The following is a 13,877-nucleotide window of genomic DNA, read 5'->3' as shown; positions in this document are numbered from 1 at the left end:
TACCCTTTGATGTAGTAAGAGACAAATTTTGTGTCCCCCGTACCCACTTTTACCGCTATCTGCAACTGCGCCATGCACTTTCGGCCCAATTTCCCTCCCCCTCTGAGGCTATATCCTCCTATCCACTAATAGGTATCATTCGCTCGCAAGGCCCAGGCTGCATAATCTCCTCCTTGTATGCATACCTAATCCAGGCGGTGGTCGCGTCCACTCCCCTCCCGACACTTGAGAAGTGGAAAACGCTAATACCCAACTTAGATGATGAAGATTGTGAAGCCATTTGTATCGCCTGCAGCCAACAATAAACTCATTCAACTATACTTTATCCACCAGGCATACCTCACTTTACTGAGACTACATCGAATGGGCCGTATGGCGGACCCAGCATGTCCCAAATGCCACCTTGAACCGGCTGATTTTTGGCATATGGTGTGGGCCTGTCCCTCCATAGCCTTATGCTGGTCTGAAGTAACACAACTTCTAACGTCCCTGATACACATCCCTATCCCCCTCACCCCATCAGTGTGTTTATTCGGACTTTTAGATGAGGAGGAGTGGGCGCACGATACGCGCATAATGCTTAGAGACAGTGGCGTAGCTATAGGGGTCGCAGCGGTCGCCATGGCGACCGAGCCCCTACGCTAGGGGGGCCCGCACGGCCCCCCTTGCCACTTGTCTCTGAGCATCCCGAGAAGCTGTGGCCGTGCAGCTTCTCGGGATGCACAGATCGCTTTGATGTTCCGCCTGCACAGTGAGCGGGCGGAACATTAAAGCGATCAGAATACAGGAGCAGGACCTGTCAGCGTCCTGCTCCTGCATTCCCTCCCATAGGCTGCCAGCACTTCATACCAGCAGCCTATGGGAGCCTCTGGGGGCATTATTAGTATATGGGGGCACCTCTGGGGGCATTATTAGTGTATGGGGGCACCTCTGGGGGCATTATTAGTATATGGGGGCACCTCTGGGGGGCATTGTTAGTTCATGGGGGCACCTCTGGGGGCATTATTAGTATATGGGGGCACCTCTGGGGGGCATTATTAGTTCATGGGGGCACCTCTGGGGGCATTGCTAGTTCATGGGGGCACCTCTGGGGACATTATTAGTATAGGGGGGCACCATTAGTTCATAGAGGGCACCTCTGGGGGCAATATTAGTATATGGGGGCACCTCTGGGGGCATTGCTAGTTCATGGGGGCACCTCTGGGGACATTATTAGTATAGGGGGGCACCTCTGGGGGCAATATTAGTATATGGGGGCACCTCTGGGGGCATTATTAGTATATGGGGGCACCTCTGGGGGCATTATTAGTATATGGGGGCACCTCTGGGGGCATTATTAGCTCATGGGGGCACCTCTGGGGGCATTATTAGCTCATGGGGGCACCTCTGGGGGGCATTATTAGTTCATGGGGGCACCTCTGGGGGCATTATTAGTTCATGGGGGCATTATTAGTTCATGGGGGCACCTCTGGGGGCATTATTAGTATATGGGGGCACCTCTGGGGGCATTATTAGCTCATGGGGGCACCTCTGGGGGGCATTATTAGTTCATGGGGGCACCTCTGGGGGCATTATTAGTTCATGGGGGCACCTCTGGGGGATTATTAGCTCACGGGGGCATCTCTGGGGGCATTATTAGCTCATGGGGGCACCTCTGGGGGGCATTATTAGTTCATGGGGGCACCTCTGGGGGCATTATTAGTTCATGGGGGCACCTCTGGGGGATTATTAGCTCACGGGGGCATCTCTGGGGGCATTATTAGCTCATGGAGGCACAGCAGGGAATCTTACATACAGGAGGCACAGCAGGGGATCCTACATACAGGGGGCACAGCAGGGGATCCTACATACAGGGGGCACAGCAGGGGATCCTACATACAGGAGGCATCCCACATAGCGCAGTTACTTTGGGAGCCGACAGGGGGGAGAAAGGAAAGGAAGCTGCTAGAAATGTGCGGAGCCTAAATTGTTTGTCTCGCAGGTTCTGAAAAGATGAAAAGTATCTGGAAGGAATCATCCTGGAGGTCTGGGCCAGATGGAGAGGAAAAGGGAAAGTGAGGCCTCAGATCAAAGAAGACGTCACCTGTGAGTCCCTGTATGACACTTTTCTTATTTTGTAGAACATCATTTAGTAGGGGCGCCCCGAGGTGACAGCTACTACATTATCTGTACTCAGAGATATCACTGTGTTATCTGTGCTGTTACATAGGACTGCAGGTGACAGCTACTACATTATCTGTACTCAGAGATATCACTGTGTTATCTGTGCTGTTACATAGGACTGCAGGTGACATCTACTACATTATCTGTACTCAGAGATATCACTGTGTTATCTGTGCTGTTACATAGGACTGCAGGTGACATCTACATTATCTGTACTCAGAGATATCACTGTTATCTGTGGTGTTACATAGGACTGCAGGTGACATCTACTACATTATCTGTACTCAGATATCACTGTGTTATCTGTGCTGTTACATAGGACTGCAGGTGACATCTACATTATCTGTACTCAGAGATATCACTGTGTTATCTGTGGTGTTACATAGGACTGCAGGTGACATCTACTACATTATCTGTACTCAGATATCACTGTGTTATCTGTGCTGTTACATAGGACTGCAGGTGACTACTACATTATCTGTACTCAGATATCACTGTGTTATCTGTGGTGTTACATAGGACTGCAGGTGACATCTACATTATCTGTACTCTAGATATCACTGTGTTATCTGTGCTGTTACATAGGACTGCAGGTGACTACTACATTATCTGTACTCAGAGGGATAGAACTGTGTTATCTGTGGTGTTACATAGGACTGCAGGTGACATCTACTACATGATCTGTACTCAGAGATACCACTGTGTTATGTGGTGTTACATAGGACTGCAGGTGACTACTACATTATCTGTACTCAGATATCACTGTGTTATCTGTGGTGTTACATAGGACTGCAGGTGACATCTACATTATCTGTACTCTAGATATCACTGTGTTATCTGTGCTGTTACATAGGACTGCAGGTGACTACTACATTATCTGTACTCAGAGGGATAGAACTGTGTTATCTGTGGTGTTACATAGGACTGCAGGTGACATCTACTACATGATCTGTACTCAGAGATACCACTGTGTTATGTGGTGTTACATAGGACTGCAGGTGACTACTACATTATCTGTACTCAGAGGGATATCACTGTTATCTGTGGTGTTACATAGGACTGCAGGGGACATCTACTATATGATCTGTACTCAGAGATATCACTGTTATCTGTGGTGTTACATAGGACTGCAGGTGATATCAGGTGACTTCTCCAGGTTGCAGAAGTTCAAACTTCATCGTGCCCTGCTGACAGTTTATTATGGGAGTTGTAGTTTTGCAGCATGTGGCTCTTCAGGTTGCAGCACTACAACCCCCATTGTTTCCAACTGGCAGTTTATAATGAGAGTTGTAGTTTTTCAGCTGGAGAGTCAAAGATTGGAATCCAATGATTAGACAATGACACAGTACAGTCCATTATCTATAGGGGGCAGTAGTGCAGTACATGAGGTGGAGGCAGTGACAGGGCATTAGAACATGGTGGCACATTAGAGTAATTGGATATAACGTTAGATAGGACTTTGCCTGATCGGGGGGAGATGGGGGGGCCCCAAGCTAACATTGTGCACCAGGGCCCATCAGCCTTTAGCTACGCCCCTGCTTAGAGAATCTCTATTCATAGCAAGGAAGTCCTTTGCCATTCGCTGGATGGACCCTCGCCCCCCTACCGCTCAGATGTGGAAAATACAGATTAACAAAATTACAGCATACGAGAAGGTAATATACAAGCACAGGAGATGTAAGAAATATTACAAGATATGGGACCCATGGTGCCAATCCCCACAGTAGCTTCAGAGGGAACTGACCCTCCCTATTTTATGCGCGCAGTAAATGTACGGTCCTCTATTGATAGCTAACGTCCCAGACACTAGCTTGCTCCGATGCATGGATATTTGTTTTGTTCCGCGAGACCATGGTTGCATCTCTTGTAACTGAATGTTGCTCCTGACGGAATTACATGTTAAGTCCTTGATGCTTGCTATTACGTACTGTATGTAACAATGTTATTATTGATATATACTGTATCCTTAATAAAACTCAGTTTAAAAAAAAAAATTACTTTATTGCCTAAGGTTTTATATTTCTTTCAAACTGTCTCTATAGATGTTCCCTCTTCTTTCCTGTGTGGGCTTCAGAAAGATATTTTGGCTTTTGTTTGGGGTCCTCGCCGTTGTCGTGTGGCTCAACGTACGCTCTATACTAGTCTGGTAAATGGAGGCCTCGGCCTTCCTAACCTAGCTGAATATTATTATGCTGCCCGCCTTGCACCGATTGTGTTAGCAATTTACCTGACTTTGCATCAGCACCGGTCTCCTGTGCTCAGGGCGCGCGGACAAGACGCCGCGGTTGGTAAATTTTGTTATGCACTGGGTAGTCTGTACACTGGCCTATTTCTCTGCTCAGGTTGCCTCTGTTGTGTTCTCTGGCAATTGCAGGGTTAACCTTGGTTTGGCTTGCATTCTGTGACAGGCAGGTTGCTCCCAGTGTGTGTATGTGTTTCAGGTGTCTCTGGTTGGAGATTAGGGGCTGGGCCAATCCTGTCCTGAACCAGATTCCTGGTTCCTCATATAAGGGCCCTTGTACACAGAAAGATTATCTGCCAAAGATTTGAAGCCAAAGCCAGGACTGGAATTGATCTCTGTTTATTGTCTGTTCCTGGTTTTGGCTTCAAATCGTTGGCAGATAATCTGTCAGATAATCTTTCTGTGTAAAAGGGCCCTAACACAGTCTGTGTCTGCAGGAGTTGCTGGGTATTTTGGTGTGTATCACACAGTGTCTCAGCTCCCTGGTTTGTGATTGTCTCCTGTTTCTGACCTTTTGGCTTGTACCTGGACCTTCCTTGTTTGCTGCTTGCCCTGATCTTCTGCCTGTGTTCTGACCTTGCTTTCGCCTTGTGACTCAGTACCTCTGCTACCTGACAGTGTATGACCCGGATTGCTGACATTTCTTTATTGTGTTTTGTTTGTCCTGTTTTGTCTTGTGTTTCACCTACTCAGTGTAGGGAACGTCTCCAAGTTACCCGCTGTCATCTAGGGCAGATTGCGGTAAGTAGGCTGGGGCACTGGATTGGGTCAGTTTAGGGCTCACTTGTCTGTGTCTCTGCTCTCGTACCTGACTAGTCATTACAGATTGTGTCTTTGCATAGAAACTCTGCTCGCCCGGGTTGGCTGGCTATTGAACAGTATGCTTGTCCGTTCACTCCAATTGACCTACTGCCTTGGATTTCTGTGCGTAAGAGACCGACCATCCTATGCCCGCTCCTCTCTTCTAATTTGGCCTTATGGGATCGTATTAAACGTGCCTTTGAATTGGGTTCTGACCACACACTGGCTGCTCCTTAGTTCTCTAATCCTGATTTTGCGCCAGGCATGCGCTCCGCAGCATTCAAATGGTGGTCCGATAAAGGTCTTTATCAAATTGGTAACTTCTTCTACAGACAAGGTATTCGCCCGAGGGATTTCTTTACCACCATACATAAATTGCCTGATACTAAAATTTTTGATATACACTCACCGGCCACTTTATTAGGTACACCATGCTAGTAACGGGTTGGACCCCCTTTTGCCTTCAGAACTGCCTCCATTCTTGGTGGCATAGATACAACAAGGTGCTGGAAGCTTCCTCAGATATTTTGGTCCATAGTGACATGATGACATCACACAGTTGCCGCAGATTTGTCGGCTGCACATCCATGATGCCAATCTCCCGTTCCACCACATCCCAAAGATGCTCTATTGGATTGAGATCTGGTGACTGTGGAGGCCATTGGAGTACAGTGACCTCATTGTCATGTTCAAGAAACCAGTCTGAGATGATTCTAGCTTTATGACATGGCGCATTATCCTGCTGAAAGTAGCCATCAGATGTTGGGTCCATTGTGGTTATAAAGGGATGGACATGGTCAGCAACAATACTCAGGTAGGCTGTGGCGTTGCAACCATGCTCAATTGGTACCAAGGGGCCCAAAGAGTGCCAAGAAAATATTCCCCACACCATGACACCACCACCACCAGCCTGAACCGTTGATACAAGGCAGGATGGATCCATGCTTTCATGTTGTTGACGCCAAATTCTGACCCTACCATCCGAATGTCGCAGCAGAAATCGAGACTCATCAGACCAGGCAACGTTTTTCCAATCTTCTACTGTCCAATTTCGATGAGCTTGTGCAAATTGTAGCCTCAGTTTCCTGTTCTTAGCTGAGCGGAGTGGCCCCCGGTGTGGTCTTCTGCTGCTGTAGCCCATCTGCCTCAGAGTTGGCCGTACTGTGCGGTCAGAGATGCTCTTCTGCCTACCTTGGGTGTAACGGTTGGCTATTTGAGTCACTGTTGCCTTTCTATCAGCTGGAACCAGTCTGCCCATTCTCCTCTGACCTCTGGCATCAACAAGGCATTTCCGCCCACAGAACGGCCGCTCACTGGATGGTTTTTCTTTTTCGGACCATTCTCTGTAAACCCTAGAGATGGTTGTGCGGGAAAATCCCAGTAGATCAGCAGTTTCTGAAATACTCAGACCAGCCCTTCTGGCACCAACAACCATGCCACGTTCAAAGGCCTCAAATCCCCTTTCTTCCCCATACTGATGCTCGGTTTGAACTGCAGGAGATTGTCTTGACCATGTCTACATGCCTAAATGCACTGAGTTGCCGCCATGTGATTGGCTGATTAGAAATTAAGTGGTAACGTGCAGTTGGACAGGTGTAATAAAGTGGCCGGTGAGTGTAATCAAATAATGCATTTTCTTTCCTCTTTGAAAAGGCGTGCGACAGATGTTACGGTAACTACCTTTTTTGAACAATTGTGTATTCTCCTTTAGGAAAGCACGCACTCTCTTTACTGTACGCTCATCTTATTGAACCCCCTGGTAAATTAAGCTACATGTCACAATGGGAACCAGATATCTCTGTTTTGTTCTAAACAAGAGAATGGCAAGACATTGTGGTTACTACTGCTAAAGTCTCTATTAACACAGCTTTGGTGGAGGCGAATTATAAGGTACTACTCCGCTAGTATTTAGTTCCTGCTCAGATCGCTCGGATGTTTCCTGACTACTCGCCATTATGTTTTCAGCATTGTGGGGAGGAAGGAACTATGTTTCATGTATGGTGGGTTTGCCCTAAGGTGAAAAGGTTTTGGAGACGAATATTTAATATGCTGTTTTCTCTGATGCAATGTAATGTACGTATATCTCCTACCCACGCCCTCTTAAATGTGAGGATTCCAGGGGTGCCAAAACACACGCAACAATTTGCCTCCTTTTTGTTTCTTGCAGCTAAAATTGCGATTGCTACTTCTTGGAAGAAGAGTACAATTCCCTTGGATTTACTGAAAACCAAACTTAACAGGATAATGGTCAATGGCCGCCTTTTCATTCTATCTTAAATAACAGAGAGGAGAAATTTCAAAAAGTGTGGCAACCCTGGATTTCTTACTTGTCCTCTTCCACTTAGGTCAGAAGACTGTCTTGGTTCATGATGCTGATCGATCCCCTGAGGAGGATAAGACTCCCCCCCCCCCCCCCCCATTAATTTATTTTTTCCCTTCCTTTCTTCTATTTTTTCTTCTTCTCTTCTATTCTTTTTTTCTTTCTCTTTTCCCTCTCTATTTCAGTTCCATGTTGGAGTTGGAACTGGAAATGGTTGTAGCTTACAATGGGCTGTGGTTTGACGGGCAGTTGCCCTTCCTTTGTTAATGTAGAGCTAACATTAATAACACCACCACTGGCACTAATTGGTTATTGTTATTGCTTGTGTGTTGTTTTATTGTCTGTATCTTATTTGATAACTACATTCTTGTTGACATGGGCGAATGTTATTGGCCCAGAGTTCTATAATATTTTTGTCAGCAGTTTATTGTAAAATCTAATAAAACTTTTTGGAAAACATCGGGAGTGTGCTGGGAAATTCCGAAAGGTATGGGGTTGGTGGTGTGACTCGCCTCTGACATTGGGAGAAATGACCTACCTTCAACATGAGGAGATGACTAATTTACTTTACTGTTATCTCTTTTCATGGAAGTGCCCTTCATGGATAAGGAACATTATATGCTATATTCCTATCTCATTGCTGCATGGTTCGGATCTTGCTGCCGTTGTTTGCTTTTCTGCAAGTTAACTGTTTACACAAGCATGTCATACTTGCTATATTGTGTTGTCCTGTACATGATGCAAATGTTACTCTAGATATTGCTTGTGTGTTTTTTTTATCCTTCAATAAAAACAGTTTTAAAAAAAACATCATGGGTTTGGGATCTCCAGGTTACATTATGGTGTGGGGACCATCAGACTAGATTATGGGTTTAGGATCTTCAGGTTACGTCAGGTTGGATCATGGTGTTGGGACCCTCAGACTAGATTATGGGTTTGGGATCTTCAGGTTACGTTGGGTTGGATCATGTTGTGGGGACCTGCAGACTAAATCATGGGGTTGGGATCTTCAGGTTACCTCAGGTTGGATCATGTTGTGGGGACCATCAGACTAGATTATGGGTTTGGGATCTTCAGGTTACGTTGGGTTGGATCATGGTGTTGGGACCATCAGACTAGATCATAGGTTTGGGATCTTCAGGTTACCTCAGGTTGGATCATGTTGTGGGGACCTGCAGACTAAATCATGGGGTTGGGATCTTCAGGTTACCTCAGGTTGGATCATGTTGTGGGGACCATCAGACTAGATTATGGGTTTGGGATCTTCAGGTTACGTTGGGTTGGATCATGGTGTTGGGACCATCAGACTAGATCATAGGTTTGGGATCTTCAGGTTACCTCAGGTTGGATCATGTTGTGGGGACCTGCAGACTAAATCATGGGGTTGGGATCTTCAGGTTACCTCGGGTTGGATCATTGGGTTTAGACCATGAGACTAGAATATGGTGTTGGGATGGATCCCCGGTGTCATTGGTTTTCATCTTGTTTTACCTAGACTAGGCCGGCTAGACTAAAATGTATTTGGTTTTGCAGTGTTTGAGGTTGTGACCAGGTTTTTTTTTATACAATGTCATTGTCTGTGTTTTCTGCAGGATTGTGATTGTGCAGAAGACAATGACATGGAAGAGCCAGTCCCATCACCAGGTGAGAGGCGGCTTTTATCCACAGGGAACCATCTCAGTCAGGCATTGTTCACAATGTGGTTATACATTCAGCGTATGCCAGAAAAGCTTTTAATATGTACAGAGCGTGTCTCTATAGGCCCCATTGACTCATCATGTCCTGTTTACATGCATTGGAGATATGTTTCAGTAAAGCTTATCCTAACCCCTTCCCGACTCCTGAAATACGTGTGCGGCCTGGGTCAGATGGGGATAGCATGACACAACCTCGGAAGATCACATCACTCTAATACCTCTCAATACACTGAAACATTAGTGGATCCACTAATCCACAGTCTGTGGATGGATATTGATCAGACACGTAATTGAGTTGGATATTGACTGAAGGGGCCACTTAATATGGGGGTGTTGGTGATCTCCGTACAGGAGCCATGCCTTTTCTAGGTCCTCCCCTGGAGGGACATCTGGCTAGTCCTGTGTTTTGAGACTTGTAATGGAGGCTTTGTGCACCTTTTTACATATTGATCAGTGTAGGCATGTGATTGTTTCCTGTTCATACCATTATACAGTGGGCACGGAAAGTATTCAGACCCCTCAAACTTTTCACCCTTTGTTTCATTGCAGCCATTTGGTAAGTTCATAAAACTTTTTTATTTTTTTACCGGATACTCTTCCCCCCCCCCCTCCTCCCGTTACAGGACACTTTTACCGCCCCCCCCCCCCTTCTATTACCGGACACTCTTACCCCCCCCCCCCCCCCCCCCCCCCATTAATGGACAATCTGCACCTGACCATCCTGACCAAAAAAAACTGAATTGAAGATAATTTGGCAAGTTTATTAAACAAGAAAAACTGAAATCTTCCCTGGTGATAAGTAGACGAGCGAGCCGTGCCGAGGTACAGTGTGGTCGTAAGAACACAAACCATCAGCATTTGACTCCCGCTGCCTTCCTGTTCCGTGGGGAAGGTGGAGACAGCCCGAGTCCCGCCTGGAAAACAGGAACACAGCCTAGGTCAACGGAACCTGAACCTCGGCACGGCTCGCTCATCTCTAGTCATAAGTATTCACATCCTGTGCTCAGTAGTGAGTAGAAGCCCCCTCCTCCCCTCTGCTCAGTAGTGAGTAGAAGCCCCCTCCTCCCCTCTGCTCAGTAGTGAGTAGAAGCCCCCTCCCCCCTGTGCTCAGTAGTGAGTAGAAGCCCCCTCCTCCCTGTGCTCAGTAGTGAGTAGAAGCCCCCTCCTCCCTGTGCTCAGTAGTGAGTAGAAGCCCCCTCCTCCCTGTGGTCGGTAGTGAGTAGAAGCCCCCTCCTCCCTGTGGTCGGTAGTGAGTAGAAGCCCCCTCTTCCCTGTGCTCGGTAGTGATTAGAAGCCCCCTCCTCCCTGTGGTCGGTAGTGATTAGAAGCCCCCTCCTCCCTGTGCTCAGTAGTGATTAGAAGCCCCCTCCTCCCTGTGGTCAGTAGTGATTAGAAGCCCCCTCCTCCCTGTGCTCAGTAGTGATTAGAAGCCCCCTCCTCCCTGTGGTCAGTAGTGAGTAGAAGCCCCCTCCTCCCTGTGGTCAGTAGTGAGTAGAAGCCCCCTCCTCCCTGTGCTCCGTAGTGAGTAGAAGCCCCCTCCTCCCTGTGGTCGGTAGTGATTAGAAGCCCCCTCCTCCCTGTGGTCAGTAGTGATTAGAAGCCCCCTCCTCCCTGTGCTCAGTAGTGAGTAGAAGCCCCCTCCTCCCTGTGGTCAGTAGTGAGTAGAAGCCCCCTCCTCCCTGTGCTCAGTAGTGAGTAGAAACCCCCTCCTCCCTGTGCTCGGTAGTGAGTAGAAGCCCCCTCCTCCCTGTGGTCAGTAGTGAGTAGAAGCCCCCTCCTCCCTGTGGTCGGTAGTGAGTAGAAGCCCCCTCCTCCCTGTGGTCAGTAGTGAGTAGAAGCCCCCTCCTCCCTGTGCTCAGTAGTGATTAGAAGCCCCCTCCTCCCTGTGCTCAGTAGTGAGTAGAAGCCCCCTCCTTCCTGTGCTCGGTAGTGATTAGAAGCCCCCTCCTCCCTGTGGTCGGTAGTGATTAGAAGCCCCCTCCTCCCCGTGGAGCTAGTACAGCCAGGAGTCTTCGTGGAAATGATGCAATAAGTGTTTCCCCCCTGAATTCGGGGGTCCTCCACCATTCTTCCTGCCAGATTCTCTCCGCTTCCCTCAGGTTGGATGGTGGACGTTGGTGGCCGCCATTTTCAGGTCTCTCCAGAGATGCTGCATTGATGAGCAGTGTCTGGTTTCCCTGCACATCAGAGCAGAGAATCTTCTTCCTCAGAGTCTGGGCGTCCTCCATGTGTGGCTGCGGCTTCCTATGTCTTGCACTGAGGAGCGGCGTCCGTCACTCTGCCATAAAGCCCCGACTGCTGGAGGTTGCAGTGATAGTTGTGATACTTTCTCCCATCCCCAAATGTTTGTTTCACATGTTATTTAGAATTTTAAAAAAATTATTATTTTGGGGTGTGGAACAAATTGTCTGCATATGGCTATGTTCACACAACGTCAAAAATATTGAAAAGCCGGCCGATTTTCATATGTAAAAAAACGTCCGTTTTGGCCGCTATTTAACTGACTGCAATGGCAATGCATTGAAGTAAATGAGAAGACGGACACCCAATGCACACACTGTATTGAATAACGGACGTTTTTGCCGCGGACGTCAAAATAATGAATATGATCATTATTGTCGGTCGTCTTTTGCAAACAGCGGACGTTTTTTACTAGTAGTTCACAGTTTTTCTTTTCTTGACTTTCTGTCTCCGTTTTTACTATTGAAGTCAATGGACTTTTCAATTAAGACACACCCAATTAGTAACCAAACTAGTATAATGTACAAACACCAGTCACTGCACTAAGAGAAGGCCAGACAGCTAAATGACGTCCGTTATTTTAGACTCAGACTAACGGACAACATTTTAAACGGAGCTGAAAAAACATTGTGTGAACATAGCCTATCAGTGATTTCTTATGGGAAAATTTGCTTTGGTTTAAGAGTAGATTTGGATTACGGTCCCGGAACCAATTATACTCATAATCCAAGGCACCACTGTGTATATAATGGTATGCTCGGCTGCATATACAATCCAGAAATTGAAGCGGCATGTCCGAGATAAAGTGATCAAAAGTTTATTTGCTCAAAACAGGATGATAGCTGTACCTGATCCAAGGTGCAGTAATATACAATCCAGAAATTAAAGCAGCACGTCCGTGGCTGGCACCCAACTCCTTTATTGCTGTAGTGCTGCAGACTTTTTTGTAATATATATATGTATTGGTATGTTGGGCTGTATATATACAATAGTATGCTGGGCTGTATAAATATGTATATATAAACACACACACACACACACATATATATATATATATATATATATATATATATATATATATATATATATATATATATATATATATATATACAGTGGTGTCTTGGATTACAAGCATAATTAGTTTCAGGAACATGCTTGTAATCCAAATCACTCTTATACCAAAACAGATTTTCACATATGAATTCAATATAATGCAGATAATTTGTTCCACCTTCCAAATATAATATAGATTTTTTTTTTTATTCTGAATAACATGTAAAACAGATGAAACAAACATTTAGAAAGCTGGATATGTGATATATAAGTTACTGTACAGTATAGCCATCAGCATGTGGTGTATAATGTATAGTAACTGTATAACCCTGATAACACAGCAGCTGGATATGTGATATATAAGTTACTGTACAGTATAGCAGCATGTGGTATATAATGTATAGTAACTGTATAACCCTGATAACACAGCAGCTGGATATGTGATATATAAGTTATTATACAGTATAGCAGCATGTGGTATATAATGTATAGTAACTGTATAACCCTGATAACACTGCAGCTGGATATGTGATATATAAGTTACTGTACAGTATAGCAGCATGTAGTATATAATGTACAGTAACTGTATAACCCTGATAACACAGCAGCAGCTGGATATGTGATATATAAGTTACTGTACAGTATAGCAGCATGTGGTATATAATGTATAGTAACTGTATAACCCTGATAACACAGCAGCTGGATATGTGATATATAAGTTACTGTACAGTATAGCAGCATGTGGTATATAATGTAGAGTAACTGTATAACCCTGATAACACAGCAGCTGGATATGTGATATATAAGTTACTGTACAGTATAGCAGCATGTGGTGTATAATGTATAGTAACTGTATAACCCTGATAACACAGCAGCTGGATATGTAATTATTGTCTGTGTAATAGGGCCCTGAGCCTTCTCCTGTGTGGCTTACAGACTATCCTTACCCCTCTGATATCTATCCTCCCTGTGTGTTTCTTATAGATAGATCCAGCTCTGGATGTACACCTGAGAGGAGTCACAGTCCTCTGTCCCCCCAGAATCGGTCAGAAGAAAACCATGATGTCCCCGCAGACAGTCAGGTAGTCAGAGGTCACCCCACTTCCCCCTTTATGGACTCCTCTGTAATATATAGAAAAATCTTAAGGAGATATTTGTCTTTTCAGAGTGATGATACGATTGACATTAAGATAGAAGTTGTAGAGGAAGAAGACGAGGAAATGTATTTCTCTAATGATAGACCCATAAAGGAGGAGGAAACGGCTGCAGATATCGTCACAGGTCAGTGATAACGACGCCACACACACATACAGATAACGACGCCACACACACATACAGATAACGACGCCACACACACATA

At 45.8% G+C, this 13,877-nt stretch overlaps 1 protein-coding gene across 3 annotated transcripts in view; it reads left to right on the top strand.

Annotated features, from left to right (window-relative positions):
• The window catches only part of LOC138798925 (gastrula zinc finger protein XlCGF57.1-like), a 48,078-nt gene that overhangs the window by 29,946 nt on the left and 4,255 nt on the right, over window positions 1-13,877 (top strand). For 2 of the 3 annotated variants that reach the window (XM_069979547.1, XM_069979546.1), the window contains exons 4-6: window positions 9,119-9,170; window positions 13,502-13,599; window positions 13,684-13,798. In XM_069979547.1, coding sequence (XP_069835648.1) covers window positions 9,119-9,170; window positions 13,502-13,599; window positions 13,684-13,798 — 265 coding nt within the window. Of the gene's footprint in view, window positions 1-1,981; window positions 2,086-9,118; window positions 9,171-13,501; window positions 13,600-13,683; window positions 13,799-13,877 lie in introns of all 3 variants that reach the window. The other variant, XM_069979548.1, reaches the window with a different exon arrangement.

The sequence above is a fragment of the Dendropsophus ebraccatus genome, chromosome 8 (genome assembly GCF_027789765.1).
Source record: "Dendropsophus ebraccatus isolate aDenEbr1 chromosome 8, aDenEbr1.pat, whole genome shotgun sequence".
Taxonomy (NCBI): Eukaryota; Metazoa; Chordata; class Amphibia; order Anura; family Hylidae; genus Dendropsophus; species Dendropsophus ebraccatus.
The sequence above is the reverse complement of the archived record's forward strand: the minus strand, read 5'-3'. Positions and strand labels throughout refer to the sequence as shown.